The 14,404-nt window shown below is 40.8% G+C and overlaps 1 protein-coding gene across 1 annotated transcript; it reads left to right on the top strand.

Annotated features, from left to right (window-relative positions):
* The first annotated feature begins 7,866 nt into the window (after positions 1-7,866).
* On the top strand, positions 7,867-14,107 carry LOC107314652 (protein FAM237A-like). Its single transcript, XM_015864121.2, has 3 exons — positions 7,867-8,005; positions 10,410-10,825; positions 13,888-14,107. The coding sequence occupies exons 2-3, from the start codon at positions 10,417-10,419 to the stop codon at positions 14,034-14,036; spliced, it is 558 nt and encodes a 185-aa protein (XP_015719607.1). The 5' UTR covers positions 7,867-8,005; positions 10,410-10,416; the 3' UTR covers positions 14,037-14,107.
* The last annotated feature ends 297 nt before the right edge of the window (positions 14,108-14,404 follow it).

Genomic DNA, 14,404 nt, shown 5'->3' with positions numbered 1-14,404 from the left:
GTCCCGACAAGGTACTTTCTGTGTTCCTTCTTCTATGCGTGAGGCTTTTCAAATAAATGACTCCTTTGAGGACAGCGAGACAGCAGGGCTTGAGGAGAGATGGGCAAAACTGTGTCTAAAGAACGGACCTAGAAGTTCTGTCACTGATAAGCTCCCATGAAAAGAGTTGGTGATTCTGCTCCAAGAACTGGGCATCAAAAAACTGTTAAAGTAGAGAGAGATAAAGACTAAATACATAAAACAAACATCGCACACGAAAACAGAGCATGACCAAAACAGAACACGAGCAAGAGAGGAACCCAAAGATTACTAATATAAAACAACTTCCTAAAGATTAAATCATAAGAAAACGGAGAAAACCTAAACTGACGTTGATGTATAAAGAACTCACAGATAAGACCAGTTTCACTTACCGACAAGTTTATATCTCAAGCAACCAATAGAACTCAGTGTGAGTGACGAACAGGAACAATATATCTGTGGGTAGATTAATGTCATGTCTACTCTTACGGTGTGGATCTACGAGCCACATTCAATTTAATTATAGTGAAGAGATTAGCTCACTACGACGACTTAATAAATAAACTACTGTGAGAGATTATATGTTATGAATGGCACGACAAAACGATATAAAACAGATGTTTATCCTAAAGCCTGTACTTTAAGTCAAAATTATCAATTATCATGTGACCAAGAATTACATCACTATCTAGAAAGCTTGCAGGGGCTTATCCTTTTAGGCATATCCAACCCTAACCTATCTTTATATCATAGCACAACTAGCTGCTAAAAGCGAATACTAAAGAAAACAACAACTAAAAAGTGGTACACTGTATATATCAACCGATACAGACTCAACAGACATTATAAAATCATAATGTGGCCCCTTTGTAATGTATTACCATTTTAACTGAGGTAATAATAGGGTCTTAGATAGTTATTAATGCGTTTTTTTTGTGGGTCCCCTTGCTCGATTATAGAGAGTATCAAGTTGAACATTGGCTCGTACCCCAAGCACAAAGATTTATTGCTTCTTGTGCTAAAATAGTACTGATGTGAAAAAAGTAATCAGATCAGCCAATTACAAGCAACGGTAAGCAGAGGCCCCAGCAACGTCCATCTGCATAATGAAAGAGCTGAGACGCATGCTCGATGTGATTCAAACTTATAAAACAAAGCACCAACAGTCTAAACCTTAGTATTGCTCTCATTACATACAGAAATCTTATAGATGATAAGAATCACCAATCCGACATAGTTCTGTCCAATACAGGGTGATATGTGTGTGCGTATGAAGCGGAAGCGCCCAGAAGTGCGTACATTCACCTGTACCTTCCAACCCTCGTTTCTGTACGCGTCACAACGCTTGGAGGCACGAGTGAGCCACACGCTAGTTTCCTTTCTGGATTTTGACAAAAGAGTGAATATTGCGCAGGGATGAAATGCAATTAGACTAAGAGGTTGCAAGTCCCACAAGCCTTAGCCTGTTTTGATTATCACAACAAGAGTCTATTACAATGGACATTGTCCTTGGAGTAAAAAATCACTCAATATCACTAAGAGAGTAAATGCAAAATATCAGACGCCTAAACGAAATACAATATTAAAAAAGAGGACATCGCAATTCACAATTGAAAAACGTCTGAATGGTTACCCATTTTGAAGTTGCCCCAATTATTGGACACATTTGATATTTACAAAACACACTAGTATTAAACCAGGCATAATCAGACATCTGATTTACTCAATGTTGAGGCAGAAGGTGGGACATGATTATCTGGTGTGAGTAAATACAGTAATAGAAGATGAGAGAAGAGATTTTTTCTCACAAGTATTTACTTGTATATTATATTTTATGTTCACCGTTACTCTTCCTTCTCTTCCATTCAATACCAAGAATTCTCACTTCAGTATCACTTGACGTAATTTCCAAGTGATCAGCAAGAACTCCTCACTATTTATCACACTTGCTAACTTTGCTAAAGAGATAAAGATTTTATCTCAATCTAGTCACGAGTTTTACACAAATGAAGCTTTTTGCGGAGAAAAATGCTCTTTTATGAGTATCTTTCAGGAGACTTTCACTAGAGAGGACTACTTCTCTTTATATCAGGCACGAGTTGAAGTAAGAAAAACGCCAATGATCCAAGGAATTGAAAGCGGCACTCAAACAAAAAATTTCCTCTTTATACCTATAGAAAATATAGTAAATATAATATAAAACTCACTGCACTAATACAGACTTTTGGATTGGGTGCGCATGCCAGATAGAGTCTCACTTTGTTGGCATATCCAAGGAAACCGGCGACTTGAGGTGTGACTTGGTATTCTGTGGTAAGAGGAAGGGAGCTGCAAACAGAATTTTTTTTACGTCGATCTGCTTAAATTTTAGACGATGAACTAAGTCAAAGGGTATTATTTCTCTTCCCTATGACTTGGCTTGTGGGAAGTTACAATGATTCCCTCCCATTTTTTGCCTTTGAACGACTATTGATAGCAAAAATTGGGGCAAGATGAATAAAATTATTACTCTTCTCATAAAACAACATGAAGACATTCTTACTCAGACATGACCTTTCAGCATCGAGACCATGGGAGCTCTGATTTATGCCATTTATGCCCAACATGTTCTGACAGGCCTGTCATCTAGGCATTCAAAGTAATTTCTTTAAATCTTTTAAATCAGGCTCTTGAGCAATTGGAGAGACTAATTCTTCTGATTTAACAAGGTTTTTCCTCTCCTGTTCTATCTTTCATTAAGCATGTCTAAGGTGCAGCGTACTCTATGAATGCCTCTATCACACCGCTCCTTGAGAACGTATCTGTTTTAGTCAGAGAATGTACCACTTCACTTGGAAAGTTACTAAGGAATATCCTTGACAGTAACTTACATCTGACAGCGTATGGGTATTTCTAACCAGATGTTGTATGGAAACAGCCATCTTCCTCAGACAGCAGCAGTAGCAATATGGATAAGGGATTTCTGGGTTAGTGTGATGCAAGTTCTTTATGACTGCCAAAGAACCCTAGGCTAGAACTGGCAGCAAAACACATAATAAAGCAGATTATTTGCGGGTCACACAAGGCAACAAAAGAAAGCTGAGTTCATCCTTTTGTACAAAACAAAACACCCTTGTTCTTACACAGAGCCTCCTGTGACAACTCCCCCCCCACTGGCCCTTAGAAATCTGCTCTCCTGCCTCCAGTTCCTTCTTGCAGACCAGTTGCCTTAAACAGCCTCACAGCCAAGCAGGCAGCCTCCTACTATCACACCTGGCTGACCAGGGGAGTGCCATGCTGCAAGGTGAGTGACAGCCACCAAGCTGCATGGCAGTGTGTTTCTGAGGTGAAATATTGGATAGCCACTGTCACATCCTTTACAAAAGTTATTTGCATTTAGCATCCTATATCAAGACATTCTTTGGTGCCATGAGGGCTGCTCTGAAGGTAATGCCTCCCATTTTATTCTTCAGGCACAGTGTCAGAGGTGGATATTGGCGGTATGGCAGTAGAGATTGAACCTTCCTACCAATATTCCATTACACCTTGTTGCCATCTGAGAGACAGCAGCAGAGGGGCAGTCTGACGAAGAGATTTCTGCCAAGGAAACGTGTATGAAGCATAGTTCTGTCTTCAAAGTCCCCTGCGTGGAAAAGATGGCACCAATGACACACATCAACACTTGCTGAATATTTGTGGAGACCAAACAACGTATGTGAGCACAGTGAGGCAACGGGTGGTGCGTTTCAGCAGTGGTAACAGAAGGTCACATCTGCTGGTGCAGGGGTTTTTTTGTTTGTTTGTTTTTACAAAGGTGACTAATGATCTAATAACTTCTTGGAGTTTCTCTTCAAATAACTAGAAAGACAGATACAAGTTTTTCTTGGTAGAGTTACAGTAGGGCAGTAGAGCAACAGAGTAGGAAACTCAATCTAAATAGTAGGAAAAAATGTTTCCACAGGCAGCACTGCACAGAACTGAAACAGGTAGCTAGTGAGACTGCTGAAATTTCACTTGTGGAGACCTTCAAAGCCTTGGCTAGAAAAAAACCCCACAACTCATGACCTGATGCTAATAACTGATGAGCTTCAAGCCAAGTGTCCACACCACGAGCTGTTGTCTCCTGCCCTTTCTGTGGGCCATTTCATCAGAGACTTCAGAGGATCAGTAGGAGCACTGGGGTTGTGAAACACGATGCCTGCAGATTCAATCCACCAGCTTGCATGACAAGAGAAACGAGGGAGTTGATGAGGAATGTGACTTCTAAGACAACAGCTTAAAAACTAGATACAGGGGATCCCAGCCCATGTCATTTGCTGCCAGAGAGGACAAATGTATTATCTCATGGATGGTTACGGGACACTTGCACTTAGAAGAATGACTAGGCTGTGTCCCTACTGTCCCTCAGTCTTGTCCTCCTAGTGGCTTTAAATAATGACTTTGCAACACAGGGCAATGGGAAGGCAAAGTCCCTGGTGTGATCTGCCAGACTGCACAAAACTGAAAGAGCTTTGCTGTATCCAGAGGACCCAGCTGAGCAGAAAGAATGAGATTACTATGAAACCAAAGATAAAATATAACTGAGAAAAATGAGTTGGAGATAAAGAAACTCCACAGATAAGACCAGTACTGCAGTACACCTACCAGTAGTGAAGAATCAACTGGGATATGTAGTCTTCTTCTGTGGACTGCACATTCAATAGAAGTATCCACACTTTACATGATGTTATGATGCGGAATACTGATAGCAAAATTACAAAACCATGACAATTACACATCTTCAGGTTTCTTTAGGCACTCCCTACTTCATGCAATGCTATAGGTATAGTGGAACAAATACCTACAGAACTCAACAGGACATTATAATATGCCCTTTATTCCTTAACTGGAAAGGCTAGAAGATAATGCGTCTTTGTGATACTTGCATGCCCCAAACAAGTTATTTCTTTGTACATAGAGCTAATCAACCAAGCAGAGCCAGCACAGTCCTCTGCAAATAAACTGTCCATGTGTGTATATCATAGAATCATAGAATAGAATCACAGAATGGTATGGGTTGAAAGGGAGCCCAAGGATCACCTATTTCCAACCCTCTCGCCACAGGCAGGACCACCAGCCTTCTGATCTGGTTGGCAGGTATGTTTGTCCACCTTTTGAAAGCAGATACAGGACAGGGAAAAAAATAAAAATAAAAATAAAATAAAAAAAAATAAAAAGAGCTACTTGGCATTGAAAAGCATAAGTACCATTCCTTGATACAACACTAGATCTGATACAGGCTATTTATCAAGTCGCACAAGGGATGTAGGTGTGAGCAAATCATTGGATGAAGAATTTTTTCCACTTTTGCCCCTCTTTCCATTTACAGAATCTCAGTCTCCTGCTAATAGGACACAGGCTCCTCACTATTTCACCTTCTAGCAGAGATAAATTTATTGAAACAGTCACTCAACTTTTCAAACAAGTTTTGTATTCAGAGACTTTCACTGTCCTTTACCAGGCAGTAGTGAAACTCCATGTCCTGACTTGAAGCCCTCTAAATAACATTTTAAAAATTAATAAAAAATACTCACAAACAGACTTTGGATTGAGCATAAGTATTTCATTTCCAAGAAGCTCTTAGTTATTTTTGTCAGGGAGCCAATTTTTATCTCCTGCTTAAAAGAGAATTTGCAAAGGTATAGGTGGGAGTCAGAGCCCCATTTTGCCTTTGAAGATTATGAAAGAAAATGGGGCAAGGAAATCTCTTCCACATACTAAAAACCAACAGACCTTACGAGGGGGGAATCCCAAAGAATCACAAGTTTTGCATTTGCTGTCACTTGGCTGGATTTCATACAAAGTTTGGACAATAAGGAACTCAGAGCAACAAAACATGACATTTCAGCTAAAAGTATTTCTTAATTTCTCATCTAACCAATGAGACGTGTTTGAGACAACATCATCTTATAAAATTTAATACTGGCTTTACATGCGACTGCTCACAGGAACTACAGGCAAGGATGCAGCATGAGGACCATCACGCTTTGCTGCCTCCCAGTCTCAGTGCTGAATGCAATTTGCTAAAAATCTGTAAAAATGCTTACATTGCTCAAGCAACTAGAAGGCCTTGTCTGTTAGCTGTCAGTGCTAAACCACACTGGAGGGCTTGCAGGGAGCAAATTTATTCATAAGATACAGAGATCCACTAAAGACATGAACACTGGCTTTCAGGGGAATACATCCTGCAGTACAGGGAAATAAAGGTTATTCATAGCCTAAAAAGGGCACAGAAAGCTTTACTGAGAGCTCATAGAACAGTTTGCCATCTAATTCAGTTCTACATTTCTTCCCCGCTAGAAGGTTGAGGTGATGAATCCAATTAACAAAAGCATCTTTCCCAGAAATAGAACGTGAGTGCTCAGGCTCAGAGGGAACAGAGCACAGTAGGCTCAGGAAGTATCTGTGGAGCCAAGTATTTTATCTGTAGCAGTATTTCCCCTGAGCAGTGACTCTCTTTTCCCTGAGAACACCTAGTTCAGCACCCTCAAGTCTATCTGAAAGACTCTGAATGGAAGGAAACCAATATTGTCCTTGATCCAAAACTAGATAAAGTGCTCCCCAGAAGGGAACTCAACTAAATAAACTCATTCCTTAACAATGAATCCAGAAAGGTTCCAGCTTGGCAGAAACATATCAACTCTCAAGAAACAATCTGTGTTTTCTTTTACTCTTTGTAGCCTTTTGCTTTACATTCCACAGCAAAGAGTTTGGCCCTCCAGAGTACTTCACCACAGATATAGCAACAGCAAGTAAAACATATTTCTACAGCATCTTAGTCCTATGCAAGTCTGTCCTCCTGTGCCCAGGCCAACAATAAACACAAGCAGCATCAGAACCCTTCCTACTTTGGAGCTGCCTACAAGTTGCATCACAACACCCATGTCTTACAGCAGGGCTTTCTATTTTCTCTTGGCTGGCTCAATCCTCACACACAAAGGCAATGAGAAACCATACTTGTTACTCAGTTCTTCCACTTGGCTAAGGGGGCTCCACATAGTACCTTCTTCTCCCCTCCAAACCCCCCCTTACCCCCCATACCTACCCATAACTCACCAAATTATGAAGAAGGGCAAGGAAAATCAACATAGGATGTGGCTCTGGGCAGCCTGGTCCAGTGGTTGGTGACGCTGCACACAGCAGGAGGGTTGAAACTAGATGATCGCTATGGTCCTTTTCAACCCAGGCCATTCTAGGATTCTGTGTCTCAAAGGCAGGGTACTGAACTCTTCACTTCCTCTTGAGTTCTCTGGTAGCATTTGGTGCTGCCCATTCTCTCATTCCCAACTCCACACTTCTTGAAAAAAATAAATGGAACATCTGCAAATTAGCCAAAGTCCTACATCGTGGTTAACTATTGGCTCAGGTCAGGTGTTTTCTCACTACTCGGAAATACCAGAAGAATAACTGTTTATTCTTATGAAGACATTGTAAAATCATGAGTTAGGAAAAGAACATACTTCTCTGTTCATGTATCTAAATTCACAGAAATACACAAATTATAAACATACAGATAAATAACAGAAAAGAAAAAAAAACACTGTTTTAGGCCAACTTCTCAGCTGGTTTAAAATCCAGAAAACTGGAGCTCCATCATGGAGACCTCCTTCTTTCCCTCAGTATATCAGTGCTGGGAGAGGAGACAAGGAGAGCGCTGCCGTTTGGGCAAGTAACAGCTCAGGGACCGTTCTTCACAGCCCCTTCCAGCGGGGCAGACGAGCGGAGCGCACCTTGTAGCAGGGCCAGCTCCGCTAAGGGAAGCGGCCCATTTTCTCGTCGGGGGGGAGGGGAGAGGGAATTAGCGCTGGGTGTCCAGGAACGGCGGCTAGGGCTCTGGGGGTGGGGGCTTTTCCCAGTCTTCTGACGTAGAAAGTACGCCGGGATGCCCGCCCCGGCTTCTTAAGGAGCGCGGCGGCGGGCACGGAAAGCGCCCTGCCCGGCCCTCCCTGCACGCCGGAGCGCCGAGGTAAGGGCTGCGGGCGGCGGCGGGCGGGGGGCGCGGGGCGGCCGGCAGGGGGAACCCTGCGCGGCGGTCCCCTCGGACTTGCTTCCTCGCTAACCGTTGCGGGCGTCGTTTAAGCTCCGGGATCGGGTTGAATGGTCCTTAACTGGAACTCCCAGCAAGGGGAACGGTGATAATACCCGCAACGAGCTAGTTTTTTGTTTTTCCTCCTTTATTGTACGGCGCTGTTCGTTATCTGAGGCAGGAAAAAAGGACAGTTAGAAAAAAAAAAAAAAAAAAAAAAAAAAAAAGAGCCACAAGTTGTAAACAGCACATACACGTGAAAAATGGACAGACTGATCCTAAAAGTTGGAATGCAGAATTCACCATGAGCATAGGTAAGGCACTAATGAAAATGCTATTTCCTGAGCACGTCTCCAGCTCCTGGCTGACGAAACAAATCCCGAGGCTTGCAGAAGGCTACTAGAAGGCTGGCTGACAAACGCTCCTCAAGTTCAGCCATGACGCGAGGGGCAGCAGGGCTGGGTACCGGCCCTACTCACACCACGCCTCGAACCGCACAGCCTCCCAGCTCCCTGCCTACAGCAGCCCCTTTTGGTTTCTTTTGTTTTGTTGTTGTTGTTTGGTGTCTATTTATTCATTTAAATTTCCTCTGATGAGCCCAGAGTCTTCTCTTGCCCAACTGTGTAACTTAGAAAGTTTCCAAAAGGGGTCTGGGGGGAGGAAAAGGCAAAGTAACCAATAATACAGCCCCTGCCTAAATGACAGCTTAATCAATTTTTGTATAACTCCTTAGTCTAAAATATTTGCTTAAGTTTCCTCAAGTTATTCTTAAACTAAGTTTCTTTCAAGTTTTTGTTAAAGATAATATTACTAAGCTAAGTTAATTAAGTTAAAAAGCCGAGGTAAGTAGATCTATGTATTACACAGTACACACACAAAGATGCCTACTGGAAATTATAAGGCCATTGGAAGGGCTATGATGCACACACTAGGAGGAATAAAGTAGTGACTCGCAACATGTCCTCAGATTTGCCTCTCAGAAAGCAATCCAAACCTGCTTTGAGCAGTAGAGTACAGAGAATTATGCTTCTGGAGATCCTGGTAGCTGCACAAGGTCAGTCCTGTTACTAACAGCTGTCCAAACAGCAGGAGAAATGTGTTCTATCCCTCTTCATTAAATGCAAGTTTAGGATCTAAGGCTTTCAAGTCAGCATTCCTCATGGGATCCTAAATCAAATTGGATATAGATGTCACTCTCCAACTGCTTACTGTCAAATAGTTCCTAGAACCTGACCATGGAACCAGGCAGGGTGCTAGAGAAGAACATCATTATCAGGACTGAAATCACAGAAGAGCCCTTTAGGCCTGCAATACTATATGCTCAAGTAAAGCAGCTTGGCCTGCTCTGGTCTTGCACACAGGCTGCATTCACACACTCAATCCCTCCGTGCACACATCCTGTCTTTGACATCTTTTTTTCACAGAGTAGAAAGATACTGCTTTTTGTTTTTGATGAGCACTCATGGAAGAGTCACTGATTAAGTTAAGCTGGTTAAGAGAAGTAGCTTCTCCCTTCTTCATTAAAAGCAAAAAACCTCAACCCCACACACCACCAGTTACCATCTCCAAACAATCAAACCAAGACCACAACATTTATGCTGAGCTGTTGCTATTAAACAGAATTGTTCGTGCTAAAAATATCTCAGAAGCTGGTTTCTACAAGCAGTATGTTCTGTGCACACCGTGATCTAAATTACAATAAACCCCAAACTTGTTCCACAACAGAAACAACACTACAAACATATTAGAAAATACACAATAGAAGCAGGTGGTATAGATGAACTCTGATGGAGACTACTGGGTCTTTATTACCCCTAAGAGTTATTATTCAAAGATGCTGTACTATGGCTTTGCTATACCTTCTTTTCAGAATCATTCTGCATTTTAGCAGGTAAAACACCCCCAGTCAATGGATGATTTTGCAAACTACCATTAATTCCTTAGAACACGCTTTCAATAGTTTCCTGCTTGCACCTGCATATCCCTGGGAGTCTGCAGACTGTTTCAAAGGACTTCGAGAAAGATGAGACTTTTAAAAGACAAAAATGAATTGATCTTAACTGGAAAAGTTTAAGGGTTAAGGATCTGCAAAGATGCCAAAAGCTTTCAATACAAAGAACTTGGAGATAAATGAGTTTATCACAGGGTGTGAGAAAAACTGACAGTTTTAACACATGCTTCTGCAGCACAGAATAATGTAACTCCACTGCATTTATATGATAAAACATATCAGGATTTTAAAAGAACAGATAAACTACCATCAACATCTAATGCATAGTACAGGGCTCTGTTCCTGAATCTAACGGCAATAAGTTTAAGTTATATTGCTTTTGCTATGTTTCAGTGACACAATGGATTTTGGTAACAGGGGGAGGATCCACTGCAACATGAGGCTCACCTACTTTCTGCTGGTCATGGGAATGTTCTGCCTGACACCTTCCCTCTGCCATAGCCAGATTGATCCACTGGCTCTTGGGCGAGCAGACCCTCAGTGCTGGGAATCCTCCTCAGCTGTCTTACTGGAGATGAGGAAGCCTCACATTTCTGACTCTGTCAGTGGCTTTTGGGACTTCATGATCTTCCTGAGATCATCAGAAAACTTGAAACATGGGGCTCTGTTCTGGGACCTGGCTCAGCTATTCTGGGATATCTATGTGGACTGTGTGCTCTCCAGAACCCACGGCCTAGGAAGAAGACAGCTTGCAGAAGCTCAACAGAGGATCACTACCCTGGCTTCTCAGTTCACAGGGAGAAACCAAGGTTACTACTCCTTTAATATATCTCACAGACAGTAAACAGTGTAGAAAAGGAAGAAAATGCAGGCTTATATTGCTGTGTGGTAATAGCACACAAACAGTTGACAGTGCTGCACAACTCACCCACCAATCCGACATAAAACTACACATAAGTTTAAATTGATCACAGTAAAAACTTGATTTCCTAGTAATGTAGACTTAAAAGCTGTCATTAGAGTTCCATTTTATGCGTGTTGGGTAGAAAAGGCAGAATGGGGTAGAAAATAAGACACTGGAGGATTCAAACAAAGACAGCAGCTCAGCCACTGAACAAAGATATTCTTCAGCTTTCAGACACAGCTATAGTTTCAGGAAGAACAGGATCTATGACACTGAAGTGCTGCAATTCCTTATCTCCAGGTTCCCTAGCTGAGAGCAGAATCCACAGACTCAAAGTAAGAATCTCCATAGGCAGTAAGGCAACACCTGATACTTCACAGTAGGATCCACAAAAGGTAGCATGTCACTTAGCTTCCCTATTCCCAGTGGAAAAATACAGCATAGTCTTGAAGACTAGCAGTTAAGATTAAGAGTAACAGCATGGTGCCTTTTTTTTTTTGTTGTTTTGTTTGAATTTTTTTTTTTTTTGTTTTGTGATGAATACCAACTTTTATTTACTCTTATACAGAGGGATCTTAAGATACTACTAAATATTCACGCTTTAAGAGAAACACAAACTCCTCCCTCCCCTCTTCCCTCTCATTCTTTGACTTTTTTCTTTTGTAAATCACAACCAGATGGTCTGGTTTCACCGCACAATTGATTATCATCAGTTGGAAGCAGGCAGCTTCTAGCAGCATCAGACTAGATTTTATTTCTTTGAGGAGCTATCTAACCTCTCATTCAAGACTCCAAGTTTCATTACAAAACCAGCTGTTTTAATCTCTGTAGCCCCTGACCCTACCAGCTTGCTTAGTGAAACCAGAAATCAATTGTTAATAATTGCAGAGACAAATCACACCCTAGAAAGTGATGAGAAATTGAATTACTACTTATTATGTGCAAAGATGTGCACAAGCCTCTTATCTCAGAGAGTAGCATTAAATGCATTTGAATGTGCTCTCCATTCAACTTCTACATGAATTGGTTTCAGTAGGCCAGTTTTAGAAGAGTCAATCAGTGCTGTTCCTTCTACATCTGTTGATAAATCTTTATTTGATTTTTTTCATCTTATTCGTCTTAAGCATTCACAAAAAAAAAGCTTTTTTTTTTTGACCAGCAAACTGTCATAAATGAGGAATAATCTGATAATCTGTACTACTTTACATACACTGTAGTTCTTCACACATACTGAACTAGAAAAAAAGATAGACCTGGACATGGCACAGAAATGCTGGTGTTAAAGTATTATTATTGTCATCATGCCTGATTTCTGAACTAGAAGATAAACCCCATGAGATCATTGTGAAAATCGAGTGATAAAGAATCAGAAAATGACTTGGGCCAGAAGGGACCTTAAAGATTATCACAACTTTCAATACCAGGGAGCAGCAGGAACTAAACTTGTCTAAGAAAAACAGAAAAACCTGCAAAGCCAAAGAAACTAGGAAAGTCTTTAGGAAAGCTTGCAAGAAGCACCTCCACAGTTCTTCAAGCTCTGCCTTTTGGGGAAACAAATCTGTCTGACTGTGTACTAAGACACTGGTAGAAGTAGCTCAGTTTCAGGCTTACAGTTTTAAACACCATTTTCTGAACCAGCTCAGCTAAGCCCTTGATTGTAGTTACCAATAGGCCTAGAGATACCCTAAACTTGATACACAATCTACAAAAAACATAACAAAAAAGTCAGAAGAGCTGTATTTGAATTATCTGACAAACTACCCCCATTTCGTGAAACCCTGCTTAAACTAACTGCATAAAAACTCCCTGAGCAGTCTACAGAGAAGCACCAGCCACCTCTAAATTAAGTGTGGAAAATCCTTTAGTTATGTGACCAAGGTATCTTTAATCAACAATTCTCTTCCTTTCCCAAAATTCAAACTACTATAAAAAAAACTAGGTTTCAAAAAGTCACTTAATGCATTACAACAGAGTAGTTAGAAACATCATAGTTACAACAGCTTTCAAACAGCCAAAATACCCCCCCCCCCAAAAAAAAACAACACAACAAAACCAACCATCCAACCAAAAAAAAAAAAACCACCAAAAAAACCAAAAACCACACAAGGAAAATAAAGTTATTGTATTTACAGTAAATCTCAGTGAAGAGCTGCTGTACAATATCCTCTTCAAGAAGACACGTAGCACACCACCAGCATAAATAATCAAAGATTATAAATTCAAGAAAACTCTGCTTCTCTCCTCCTCACTCAGCAGTTTCTCCACTACCTCCTCACTCAAAATGACCACGGCTTTATACCACTTCCCTCACAGGTGAAAGTAACCAGGCTCAGGTGAGCTCTTGCACATAGCCCAGCTGCCAGGGACAAATGCAATCTGTTCAAGTTCCACTAGGGTTTTAAGGAGAACAGTGAGGTAAAGATTGCTGTATTAAGCATTTAAGGTCTGGTAAGTAAACATATACTGTGTTGATCAGTTGCTTTTTCAGAAGACTATTATCTCTAAAATTAATAAAGCCACTCTGTTCTTGGAGATTTTTCCTAAGAAAATATTCCATAATTCCTCAAGGAAATAGTAAACTTGCTACTAAATAGCAAGAGAGATCTCATTTGTTATGCAGAAAGGCTAGCAACAAGCCAATGAGTTTGTAAGATTGTGTGGAGTCCAACATCAACTGCTCTAACTCTGCTAATTAGAAGTGAAAAAGTTCCATAGGAAGGCTAAGAAGGAAGGCCTGTGATGAAGGGAAAGGCCAGAGCGGTTTGTCAATGAAAGGCAGCTTACAAATGGAGAGAGAACTATCACCAAAATGAGAGGTCTGGGGCCAGAACACGTAGTTACTATTGAGAATATTGGGAGGGTAAAAGCTAAAGATAGAGGAAACACAGATGTGGGAAACTGAGCACTCAGTAGCTCTTTGTCATTTTGAAATGGATTACTTATGTGCATTTTAATATCACTTTTCAGGGATGTTCACTCATATTCAGAGGTCACCAGTTCTGAGGAAGAGAGACTTGTTTGAAGATTTAATAAAAAAACACAAGCATAAAAGTAGATCTATGTTACTTGGAAGAATCATTGGAGAGCTCGGGGAAAAGAAGAAACAACATATTTAATCCAAGAACACAATTTGTATTTATTTTTTTTAACTGTTTCTCTTTTCTTTTTGCATTTTAAGTTTTCATTTTGTTTTTTTCTTAAGTGCTTTTTTTCTTAAGTGAATTTTGTCTCCCTAATAAAGTGCATGGTTTATAAGCAGTTGCCTGCTTCAATCTGTATGTATATCAGGCTTTATGTAATGCATGTGACCTACTCAAACTATTTTCTTTTGAGTGCCAAAGCAGGAAAACACTAATCCTCTAATGAAGCATAGACAAACAAAACAGGAAGTTGCCCAAAACATCCACCATTGCTGCTACTGTACACGTAGCTACACACACATACAAAGCAACCACTGCTGAAAGACATCATCCTATTAAAAATA

The sequence above is a fragment of the Coturnix japonica genome, chromosome 5 (genome assembly GCF_001577835.2).
Source record: "Coturnix japonica isolate 7356 chromosome 5, Coturnix japonica 2.1, whole genome shotgun sequence".
Classification (NCBI taxonomy): Eukaryota; Metazoa; Chordata; class Aves; order Galliformes; family Phasianidae; genus Coturnix; species Coturnix japonica.
Note: the sequence above shows the minus strand (reverse complement) of the source record. Positions and strands in the feature narration are given on the sequence as shown.

What these genes read in the sequence shown, in the direction of transcription:
- LOC107314652 (XM_015864121.2), top strand. Translation starts at nt 10,417, where the DNA reads ATGGATTTTGGTAACAGGGGGAGGATCCACTGCAACATGAGGCTCACC. An exon ending in GTTCACAGGGAGAAACCAAG is followed by an intron (nt 10,826 to 13,887) that starts GTTACTACTCCT and finishes ATCACTTTTCAG; the next exon opens with GGATGTTCACTCATATTCAG.